We start from the raw sequence: 12482 nt of genomic DNA on the forward strand, positions 1-12482 counted from the left end.
TTCAGAAATCAGTTGCATTTGTATATACTAATAATAAAACATAAGAAGGAGAAATTTTTTAAAAATCCCATTTACAACTGCTCCAAAGACTATAAAATACTTGGGAATAAATTTAACCAAAGAAGTAAAAGATCTGTACTCAGAAAATTATAAGACACTGAAGAAAGAAATGAAAGAAGATACAAATAGATGGAAACACATACCACGTTCATAGGTAGGAAGAATTAATATAGTTAAAATGTCCATACTGCCTAAGGCAATATACATATTCAGTGCAATTCCTATCAAACCACCAATGACGTTTTTCACAGAAATAGAACACATAATCCTAAAATTTATATAGGACCATAAAAGACCCCAGATAGCCTCAGCAATCTTGAGAAATAAAAGCAAACTGGGAGGTAGAACAATACCTGACATCAAATTATACTATACGACTACAGTAATCAAAACAGCATGGTACTGGCATAAAAACAGACACATAGATCAATGGAACAGAATAGAGAGTCCAGAAAGAAATCCATGCCTATATGGCCATTTAATCTACGACAATGGAAGCAAGAATATACAGTGGGATAAAGACAGTCTATTCAATAAAGGGTGCTAGGAAACCTGGACAGACACATGCAAAAAAATGAAGCTGGACCACCTCCTTACACCATATACAAAAATAAATTCAAAATGGCTTAAAGACTTAAATGTAAGATCTGAAACCATAAAATTCCTAGAAGAAAATATAGAAAGAAACTTCACAGACATTACCCAGAGTAAGATTTTTACTGATATAGCCCCTCACATGAGGGAAGTAAGAGAAAAAATAAACATGTGGGATTACATCAAACTAAAAAGTGTTTTCACAGCAAAGAAAACCATCAATAAAACAAAAAGGGATCCTACTGAATGGGAAAAGGTATTTGCCAACGATATATCTGATAAGGGGTTAATATCACAAATTTATAAAAAACTCACTCAACTCCAAAAAACCAAACAACCCAATTAAAAAATGGGCAGAGGACTTGAAGAGGCATTTTTCTAAAAAGGACATACAGATGGCAAACAGACATATGAAGAAATGCTCAACCTCACTAACCATCAGAGAAATGCAAATAAAAACCACAATGAGATACCACCTCACCCCAGTCAAAATGGCTATCATCAATAAATCAACAAACAACAAGTGCTGGCGCAGATGTGGAGAAAAGGGAACACTTGTGCACTGTTGGTGGGATTGCAGATTGGTGCAGCCACTATGGAAAACAGTATGGAGGTATCTCAAAAATCTGAAAATGGAACTACCTTATGATCCAACAATTCCACTCCTAGGTATCTATCTGGAGAAATCCAAAACTCTAATTCAAAAATCTTTATGCACTCCTATATTTATTGCAGCACTATACACAATAGCCAAGACATGGAAACAACCGAAATGCCCATCAGTAGATGACTGGATTAAGAAGCTGTGGTACATTTATACAATGGAGTATTACGCAGCCATAAAGAAGAAAGAAATCTTACCATTTGCAACAACATGGATAGACCTAGAGAACATTATGTTAAGTGAAATAAGTCAGACAGAGAAAGACAAATACTGTATGATCTCACTTATATGTGGAATCTAAAGAAAAGAATAAGTGAATGAACTAATCAGAAACAGTTGGATACATAGAGGAAAAACTGAGGGTTGCTAGATGGGAAGGGGGTGGGGATAAGGGGGAAGGTGAGGGCATTACAGTTGGTAACCACAAGATAGCCACGGGGTTTTGAAAATTAATTTGGGGAATGTAATCAATAATGTTGTAAAGATTTTGTAGGGTATCCGATGGACATGTGTCCCATTTAGGAGACCACCTCAGGGGTGATGTAGATGCCTGCTCACTGCACTGTACACCTGAAGCTGAACAATAATGAATGTCAACTATAATTTTACATATATATGTATATATATGTATGTATATACTTACAAGAAGCGGAGTACAGCATTAGGAATAGAGACAGTGGAAATATAATGGCTCGGTGTGATGTCAGAGGGATAGTGGATGGGGGAAGGGGCTTCACACAGTGTGAGGGACATAAATGATAAACGTCTAAGTATTACTTTGTCTTGTGCACCTGAAACTAAAAAAAAAACACCACACAAAAAAACCCCTAAAGAATGGGAATCCAAACAATGAAATTCTTCTCTGTGTGTGGCTATGGTAATTTAGGCTTTGAAGCTACAACACCTGAACAGACCACATACTCTGCCCACTCTGACAACTACTATTCTGTTACCTAAAGCAAAACTTGGAATGGTGGGATTGCTAGTCTTTGAAAAAGTCTTCCAGAGCTGTGGTCTTCCCTAACGGAATCCTAACGTATTCCCTAAACGGAATACGATATTCTCTGTAGGCACTTTTCTTCTTCTCCTCTCTCTCACTGTTATTTTTTTCTTTCTTTTTTTTTTTTTTTTTGCTTTAATAGGTTTTGTAAACTGCGAGTTTCCGGTTTGATTTGGGAAATGCTCCCCATCTCTACTTGTCTAATCTTCCCTCTTTAAATGGCACAAGAATTGAAATATTTTACAATCCTTTTGCAATGGCCACAGAGATAAGCAGAAAGGGAGATGACAGGTCACAGGAGTGACCTTTGGAGACAGGCCAAATGCTTGACATTTTTCAGCTCAAAGAAATGGCTTGATAACAATATCCTCTATCACCTCTGGGGCTGGGGGAGCAGAATCAGACTGTGCAGAAAAGGATTAGATGCCTGCTTGGCATTCTCATCAACACTGGAGGACTATAACGTAAAGGGAAACATTAATTTTGGAGGAACATAATTGCTTCCTCCTCAGAAAAAGTTTATCTCCAAGAAATAATACAGTATGGCCAATGTCTTTAAACAATATTTTCAGGAATGTCAGCACAAAATACAACAGGACTTACATACTTTTTCAACCTGGCATTTGATCAAAATAAAATCTCAATGATTTTTTCACTTTAAACTGGACACTGCAAGTTAATATTGTAAGCCTAAATCCAAAAACTAAAAAAGCAAAATCTTGTGAATCTGATATGAAACAGACCAATAAAGATGGGATTTTTTTCAACAATTTACATTCAAATAAGCCAACTTTATTAAATACAAGAGTATATTTAGCTGGATGCCCCGGCAGTTGCTAAGGCCTTATGTTATATGTTAGTAGGAATAGTATCAACTTAACAAGGCTGATCTGAGTGGGAAAAGTAGAATCTGACCCCAAGTGGGAAAAGTAGAATCTGACCCCAATCTCTGATAACGATGCCAAATGAAAAGATGCAACTATATTTAGCAGAACAATCCACAGAAGCATAAACTTCTTTCATAGAAAACATAAGACTTTAAGGGACATAAAATACATGCCTTGACCGCACGAACACAACCAATTAGATGGTACTGCTTTCCTTTCTTTCAGAAATCGATTATACGAAAAGTCGGACAATTAAGTTCGCAAACTTTCCACCATGCACTTACATGGTGGAAAGTCCACAAACTTAATCGTACAACTGGTATATACCTGTGTCTGTCTCCCTAGATATATAGACACTGATAGATATAGAGGCGAGTGCTTCTGTGTGTCTTTTTTAAAAAGGTACCTATTGCAATTGTCAGGTCTCTTCTGAGGGCAAATCCCACCAATCTCTGAGATTCTTTTGACATTATAACAGGAAAGCCATTGTAGCTGGTTTCATTAATCATGTTTTCTATATCATCCACCGTCATATTGTCCTGCGTCAGGACAGCTAAGGGAGGATCATTCCTTCGAGGTCTCATGACATCAGCAGCCAGGGTGGTATGAGTGAATTCTTCTTTTGCATCCAAGAAAGGGTATCCATTTAACCGGATGTGCGCCTCATAAATGCCTTCCCTTCCAAAGGCATCTCCAACCCATTTACTGGTCATCACTGCAGCCATAAGGGGAACGATATATTCCAGGCCTCCAGTAAGCTCAAAAACAATAACCACCAGGGAGACAGTCATCCTTGTCACACCACCTGAAAAAAGGAAGCATCACCGGTCAGGATCCTCATCAATACATGCTAGGTGAATTTTTGCACTGGGCAGTTGAAAACAACTTGTAAATAGAACTTAGTGAAAAGGATTGTCATCAAAATCTAATATTTGGACAATTATCACTATTTTAATAAGATCTAGAGAAATACCAATCGCCTTTGTTTATGACACACTGTGTTTCCCTGAAAATAAGACCAAGTCCTGTATTAAAGTTTGCTCCCAAAGACGCATCAGGGCTTATGTTCAGGGGATGTCATCCTGAAAAATCATGCTAGGGCTTATTTTCCGGTTAAGTCTTATTTTCGGGAAACACGGTGGAAGACCTGTTGCTTCTATAAAAAAAAAAATCACAGCTGACCAACTAAAACAAGTTTGCCATTTTGGTTTACTGCAATAGCAGACATAATTTCACCCTTCTAAATGCTTAAAATAAATTATTAGGGAATTTTGGTAAAGCATATCATAGCTATCTTGTTTATTATCAATTTACATATTAAATTCATATGTGGGTAGATTATTAATTTAATACACTTCTCTGTTCTAAATCTTTTCAAGATAAGTAAAATATTTTGCTGTCTTATGACTTAGGTTAGTGGTGTAATATTCCCCAACTTAGAAAACTCATCTACGCATTGACCCGAAACATCATTCTGAACCATCATCTCTAGACTGATGTCTCCCCCACATCGCTCCATCTATGGTTGCATTTGTCCCATGACTCCAACTACGCAAGCCTTATCTTATCATTGTGCTTGTCTCATTGTCCTGTAGAAAGACTTCAGATGACCACTGTCACAGAAAACGCCAAACACCTACAACCAAACTGCTCTTCTTCCCCAAAGAGCTCCCCATTCCAGCTTCCCTGACCCCAACACTGGGCACCTCATTCTTCCTGACAACCCAGTTTGTCATCATTCTCAGTTCACCCCTTTACTTTATTCTAACATTTAGACTCTCACCCAGTCCTACTTGATTCGCTCTACAAAATACCCATGGAGTCCCATGGAGAATAAGTGGGCTTATTCTCACTATTATCAACTTAGTCCAGACCCTCAAGACTTTGTTCTTGAATTTTAATACCATTTTATCTCACCTCCTTGACTCCAGGCCCCATGATCTTTAATACACTTTCTAAGCCTCATCACCAGGTTAATCTTTCCTAAGTTAATGTTGTGCCTTTGCTCAAAAACCTACCAGGGCTCGCCAGCTCATACTATATTAAGCTTAAAACCAACCTCTTTGTTTTTTAACTTAAAAAAACCTACTATGTGTTCCTTGTATACACTATGCCAGACATGTCCTAGTCAGTTTACAAAGGCCTTTTTAAAATTACTTTTTAACTAAGCACTTCTTATTTTATCAGGCACGATGCTAACAGCTTATATACGTGTTATTTTATATGATCCCAAAATAAGTGTAGGAGATAAGTAATTATTTCTATTTCAAAGATCAAAAGAAAAAAACAAATATAAGTCAAGGAACTCTTCCAGTCATTTAGCTAAAAATGGAGAAGCCACAACTGTCACAGGTCTGACCAATGCCAAATACAAATTCACCCTGACATCTTTCTCCTAATCTGGCTCTCTCACCAATCCAACTTTGTTTCTTAAATTATCCAAAATGCACTCTCTACTTCAACATGGTCAGTTTCTTCAACATCCCAAGAATACTAAACCTCTTCATATCTTAATTTCCTAATTTCTTTGTCTTGACTTCAGCAAAGTTCTCTCCTTTAAATTCTATTAATCTTGTAAAGCTCATGTCCTACCCTACCCGAACTGTTTGATTTTTCTTCCCTCTAGATTCCCACAATTTTCACTCTGTCAGTACTGTATATAAATATTAGCTGTTGCTCACTACTGTTTTCTCAGCATAGCTCTTGTCTCCCCAACTTGATTATTGCTCCACGTTTTATACTTACTTTTATAATTATTTTTGTATCACTGACTGCACCTCGCACAGCGCTAAACTTAACATAAATACTTGCGACCTAAGTGAAAATGATCCTGTCTTCACTTTCATTGATACAACACTTGTACACAAGTGTACTGTACACAATTTTGCTGTACTGAACAAAAATGAGTCCAAATGCCAAGTATTATTAAATATTATAACCAAATTTTAGCTGACATTTTCAATATAAAAAGAAATAACTATTTTTTCATGCCCAAGAGGACAATAAATAGACTTGTAAGTATTTAATGCAGATACTTTGCTTTTCTTTACATTAAAACAGTAGTTACCTTTCTCATTTCGCTATAATTGCACCTTAGATGGAAGGACGGAGGCTGGTAAAGAATTCTTCTACTGAAGCTAAAAATAAATCACTGCAGAACCCTAAGTAAAGCTATTCTGCAGCTTTGCTAGAATACTAATCTTTGGGATCATGCTATAGTTGGTATAGTTAAATCAAGATCCTTCACAATGAAAAAACCAAAAATCTCCTTGGGCAGGAATCAAATTAAGCTCATATGTACTGAGATGTTTTCTGTCATAAAGTATTACATGATATTAAAAAGATGCTAACAATAAATTTTTGCATTAACAAATGTTCAGAGACAGGTACAATGAAAACCGGTACCATATAATAGTGGTTCTGTTTCATTTCTGTTCAAATGATCTCTTTCTGTGTCCTATACCTTCCTCCTCCTCCCCTACCAGTTAAGCGTGAGTACTCTCTCACCCACTTTTTCTCCCAGGTTCACAAGCATCCAGACACAGCGACATTACCTAAGCATGCAGCAGCACCGACCATGGCATAAAGGCCGGGGGTAATGCAGTCAGCCCCAACCTCACACCACTCCTTAAAGATAAACCAATCGTGGTGGTAATATGCAAGCTGCTCCACCGCAATCCCCACAATCCTTCCTGCAATCGCTCCAATGGCCATGCTGGGGATGAACAAGCCCGAGGGAACCTATAACAAAAACAGAATGCCTAATGAGGCAGAGACCCTCGACTTATATGCTTTAAACCTACCTTCTATGGATTTCTTTCTAATGTTTTTCTTTTCACATTTACACAGCAAAATCCTAGTACAAATAAAACGAGTAAAATCTTGTTATAACAGCATCTTAACAATTTCATTAATTCACTGACAAAGTAACAAACCACATTCTCTAGGCCAAAGAGAAAACAACCCAAGGGTTATTTATCCTTTAGCTCAGGGGTTCCTTAATGACAGTCCTTAACACAATTTTCATCAGTCTATGTGGAAATGTGGGGAGTAAAAGGACAGTGCAAAGCATTTTTCATAACTTTGAATCAATTCAGCTTGAAGTATTGTCCTGTATTCTAAGATTATCTCCTTCCTACATATTTGTTGTTTATCAAATGACAGAAATAGTACATACCATGCCTCTTCAAAGAGGAATGTAAAGTGGGCAATCTCATCAGGTTCCCCGATATTTTTTTAGTGGTTTTATTTATATATATATTTTAATTCATATGAATTTAATTTATATATATACATATTTAGTAGTTTATATATATATGTTTATATATATATTTAATGTTTTATATATATATATACACAAATTTATATATATACATATTTAGTAGTTTATATATATTTAGTGTTTTATATATATACACAAATTTATATATATACATATTTAGTAGTTTATATATATATGTTTATATATTATATATATTATGTTTATATATATAAACTACTAAATATGTATATATATAAATTTGTGTATATATATAACACTAAATATATATATAGAAAGTTAATTTATATGAATTAAAAGGAGAAAAAATATTTATCAATCAAATTTAATGAGGGTGACGGGAATAGTAAGCACCTTATAGAAGATCATTTACAGACTATTAAAAGACCAACAGCTCTAAACTGTTCCGGAAATGAAACAAGCCAAGCACAGTGATGGCATACTGAAGAGTGTATCAGGATCATTAAACGGATATCCAAATAGAAGTGATCAAAGTATGTTTCACGCTCTCCTGCCTGTCAGGATCCTTCAGCCCGAGTACAGGGTGATGGGGACTTAACAAAGGCCTGCTAATTCTCTCCCGCTTCCTGTATCAACTGAGGGTGAGACAGTTGGGATTTATAGACAATCAGCTTACTGTAGAAATGGGAGCTTTAACAACTCCTTTAACTTCATTCTCTAAGGAAAAAAAAAAGTAAAATTTCAAGGTTTTTCTATTATTTAACTCTTATACTCAGTGGACGAAACATGGAGGACAACAGAAGAGACCATATTTCAAAACCACTCCAATTTTGTTGAAAGTGTTATTCCACATAATTCATTCATGAATGCATACTATCACTAGGGAACGTTAAATGTTATATGAACTATACGTGCAACAATTTAAAGAACAATGATTAGCTGACATCTGATTGCCCACATACATCGCTGACAGTCACATAACAGAACTGTACTTACTGGCAAATCGCCAATTAACGAATGTTATTCTTACTTTTGTAAGTTCAAAGGAAGCAACACAGCCTTAAATCCCTGATGGAAAAAGGCATAGTGTTCATGGGCCAAGCAATTTAACTCTTGAGTCTGCAGTGCTCTTTCAAGCTAACACCCTGTAGGGATACGGTAAGGCAGAATAATGGCTCCCCAAAGATATGGATATCCTATTCCTGTGAATTTGTAATGTTACATGACAAAGGGGAATTAAGATTATTAATCAGCTGACCTTCAAACAGTTAATTATCCTGGGTTACATCTGGTTGGGCTGAAAGTAATTAATAATAAAAGTGTTTTAAATGTGGAATAAGGATTTGGAAGAGTTAGTGTCAGAATGATGCGATGAAAGAAAGACTTGACGAGCCATTGCTGGCTTTGAAGATGGAAGAAGGGTGCCCGTGAGCCACGGCATGTGGGCAGCCTCTAGTAAGCTGGAAAACGCCAAAAAGAAAGGACTTACCCTTAGAACCTCCATAGATCCCTGTGAAAACCTTGATGTCAGCTCAGTGAGACCCATTTTGGACTTCTGATGTCCACAATTATAATAAATTTGAGTGATTTTAAACCACTATGTTTGTGGCAATTTATTCTAGCCACAATAGGAAATTAATATAAATGGTTTTGAAGGCTGTACCCCACTAAGAGGTGAGTGTATGTCCCTCCCCCAGGCCTTTGTGACTGCATAGCCAAAGAGAATGTAACAGAAGGCATGCTGGCTGACTTCTGTGGCTAGGTTACGAACAGGCCTCTTGGGACACTTGCTGTTGGAATCCTGAGCTACCATGGAAGAAATCTAACTATCCTGAGGCCATCATGCTGGAAAAAAACCATCGAGAGAGAGGGAGATGTTCCAAGAGCCCAGATATTCCAGCTCCAGTTGTCTGGATCTTCTCAGCCCAGGTGCCAGACAAATGTCATCATGTCTGATGACAACTGTGTGAAAGACCACAAACTAAACAAGCCCAGCTAAGTACTTACCCAACCACTGACCAATATCAAGAGCAAAACCAGTAGTCATATAAGATGCTACGTTTTGGAGTAATTTGCTACACAGCAACAGATACCACGCTCAACAATATGCCCTAAGGAATTGTTTTTCTCATTACTGAAAATTAAACCCAAAACATAAAAGCTTTTCAGCCTATGTTTATGAAACCACCTTTAGATAAAAACTTCATGTCTCATTCTACATACAAGTTTGGAACATGCCAAGATTACATAAATGCCACCCCACATTAGCACTTACCTTGATACCGAAAGTGAATACTGTCATTATGATTTTAAATATGAGTGCTAAGCATAATTGCCAGATAGCTGAATACACTCCAAGGCCTGCTGGACGATCAGGAATATCATCGACAATCTTACTGGCATTCATGTCATTTCTGTAGTCACAGAGAGAAGAGGATTCCAGGGGACCACAGTCTGTAAAAAGCTCTTTAATCAGCTCACTGGTGTTGAGTCTAGTGTAGGGATTAGGGAAGGCTATCACGGCAGTAATTGCCGCAACAATGATGACTTCAAGAACAGGATACTTTCCAAATTTGGTGGATTTGCGTCGACGACACCAGGCAATATTTGCCCTAATGAAAAAGGCTCCCCAAAGCCCTCCAAATACCCCGAGGAGAATAAAAGGGAACAGTTCGAAAAGGTACCATGGTGTATGATACTCCACGTAAAAAAGGACCAGACGGCTATTACCAAATGGATTAATGGATCTCAAAACAAATGCAGCCACTAAAGCAGCAAAAAATGATCTCCATAAAGTTTTAAGAGGAAAATAATAGCTAACCTAAGAAAAAAAAAGGAAAAGAAAGAAAATTAATGCTACAATTTTACAAGATGTTTCCGATATGTTATAGTATTTGTAAGTAGAATGGTAAATATCATAGCTCTAAATTTTGCTGCAGCTAGAATTTACATGTAATGGAATTTACTGTGGTAAGAAAAATATTGATGTTTTATTAACTGACTATCACATCATTTTACATTCACGATTATCAACTGGTCATAAATATCTAATAATTATTTAAAATACCTAGCATTGTTTTATTTTCAAAATGATTTTCCCCTCCAATTCAATCATAGAATAAATGTACTGCCATCATCACATGTTAGCTCATATTTAATTTACTTCTATGTTAAATAGAAAAAACAAGCATAGAACACAAACAACAGGAAAAGAAAAGTTAATTTTAAAATATTCCTAGTCATATTTTTGTGTAAATGTATAAAAATTCTTAAGCACCAAAATGAAGACAAAAACAACATTTCACTGAAGCAACTAAAATTATCTCCTTAAACATAAGTGGAACAGAAATAATCAAATAAGAAAAACCTACAAAGACCATCTAGGAATGAAAATTTTTTAAATATTACATATTTCAGTTCTGGATTTTTTTGAATGGTTACCATTAAGTTTATGATTTCACTGATATGTGGTATATAAAACTGAAAACAAATGAACAAGACAAACAAATGAAGAAACAAAAACTCGTAGACACAGACAATAGTTTAGTGGTTACCAGAGGGTAAGGGGGGAGGGAGGTGGTAAATGAGGGTAAAGGGGATCAAATATATGGTGATGGAAGGAGAACTGACTCTGGTGGTGAACACACTATGTGATATTTAGATGATGATTTACACAATTGTACACCTAAAACCAATGTAACTTTACTAACAATTGTCACCCCAATAAACTTTAATAAAAAAAAAAGGGCTATATTTCAGTTAATAGGGATACATTGTTTTAAATATTTTCTATTAAGTCAAATTCCTATCTGCTTACTTTTAAATAATTCAAAGTTAAATTTTAAATAATCACTAATGTTTATACATGAATAATATTTTTTAAAATATTTTTCTCAAGGTTAAGAACATATATAGTATATGACCTTTTATGTAGGAGTAAAAAATAACTGAAAATAAATTTGAAAATTTAAAAACAAAATCTATATATATTAATATTACAATAGCTATAAAACTGGAAAGTATGCCAAAATAGATTTGCAGTTACACATTTTAATTACTGTATTTTTTCCCCTGTTTTTAACCTACCTCTTCCAGGCTGAAAAGAACTCCTCCGATCGGTGCACCAAAAGCTACAGAAACACCTGCAGCCGAGGCAGCTGACAGTACCTAAAAAGAGGATATAGCTTATTTCATGTGTCCTTATAAATTCAAAATATACTAAAAAAAAAATTCTTGCACGCTACTCTAAATTTTCAAAATGCCTCTTCTGAATTTAACTCACATGTCCTTCTCCTCCCCAAAGGCAAATATTTATTTCTTCTAAAAATTTTATTTTTCTCCTCTGCTTCAATTGAAAGGTCATTCATATATTCAGTATTTAGTCAAAAACATCCGTGCGAGATACACTAATGTAAATGGGATGCAAAGAAGGCGAGGAAATAAATACAGCCAATTTTCAAGCTGTTTATTTGTGAAGACCATAGGAGAGAGCAGTGACTGGGATGTGAGGAGAGAGTTGTTTGCTTATTTTTAAATTGGATATTATTTCTTCAGATTTTAGAGCTAACTGCATCATCATTAATAACTACTCTATTCCAAATCCTAGTAAAATATCCAGGAAACTTAAAACCTACTGAGTTTCCCTGTATCTTCACCCTAAGGCCTCCAAAAATACTGGCACTGCCAATATGGGGAGCCTCAAGTTCCAAAAGGCTCCCCCTTATGCTGCAGTCTCTCCAACCAGAATCCTGAACAATCAAGTTCAAGGAAGAGAAACATCCACCAACACATATAGTAACAGATCCTCTTTCCAACTCCCTAGTCTGTCACTGGGATATTGCCCACTTCCCACCAGCGTGAAGCCAACTACACATTCACTGGGCACTTATTTGTACTTTTCTAAGAGTCTATTCCTTTCACAGTTTTACTCCAATAAATATTTGAGGCTACGGAAACATTTCCTCAAATGTTCAATTTTTACATTTCTGAAAGAGAAATTAGAAATCAAAATTAAATTATAAGTGGTTAAGAGCACAA

General features: G+C 35.9%; 1 protein-coding gene across 10 annotated transcripts in view; it reads right to left on the reverse strand.

Moving 5' to 3' along the window:
* CLCN3 (chloride voltage-gated channel 3) overlaps positions 1 to 12482 on the reverse strand; it is an 82497-nt gene that overhangs the window by 14861 nt on the left and 55154 nt on the right. For all 10 annotated transcript variants that reach the window (XM_081075464.1, XM_081075462.1, XM_081075463.1 and 7 more), the window contains 4 exons: positions 11532 to 11612; positions 9721 to 10266; positions 6760 to 6946; positions 3612 to 4010 (listed from right to left, as the gene is read on the reverse strand). In XM_081075464.1, coding sequence (XP_080931590.1) covers positions 3612 to 4010; positions 6760 to 6946; positions 9721 to 10266; positions 11532 to 11612 — 1213 coding nt within the window. The remainder of the gene's footprint in view (positions 1 to 3611; positions 4011 to 6759; positions 6947 to 9720; positions 10267 to 11531; positions 11613 to 12482) is intronic.

This window comes from Rhinolophus hipposideros (genome assembly GCF_964194185.1).
Source record: "Rhinolophus hipposideros genome assembly, chromosome: 16".
NCBI classification, from domain to species: domain Eukaryota; kingdom Metazoa; phylum Chordata; class Mammalia; order Chiroptera; family Rhinolophidae; genus Rhinolophus; species Rhinolophus hipposideros.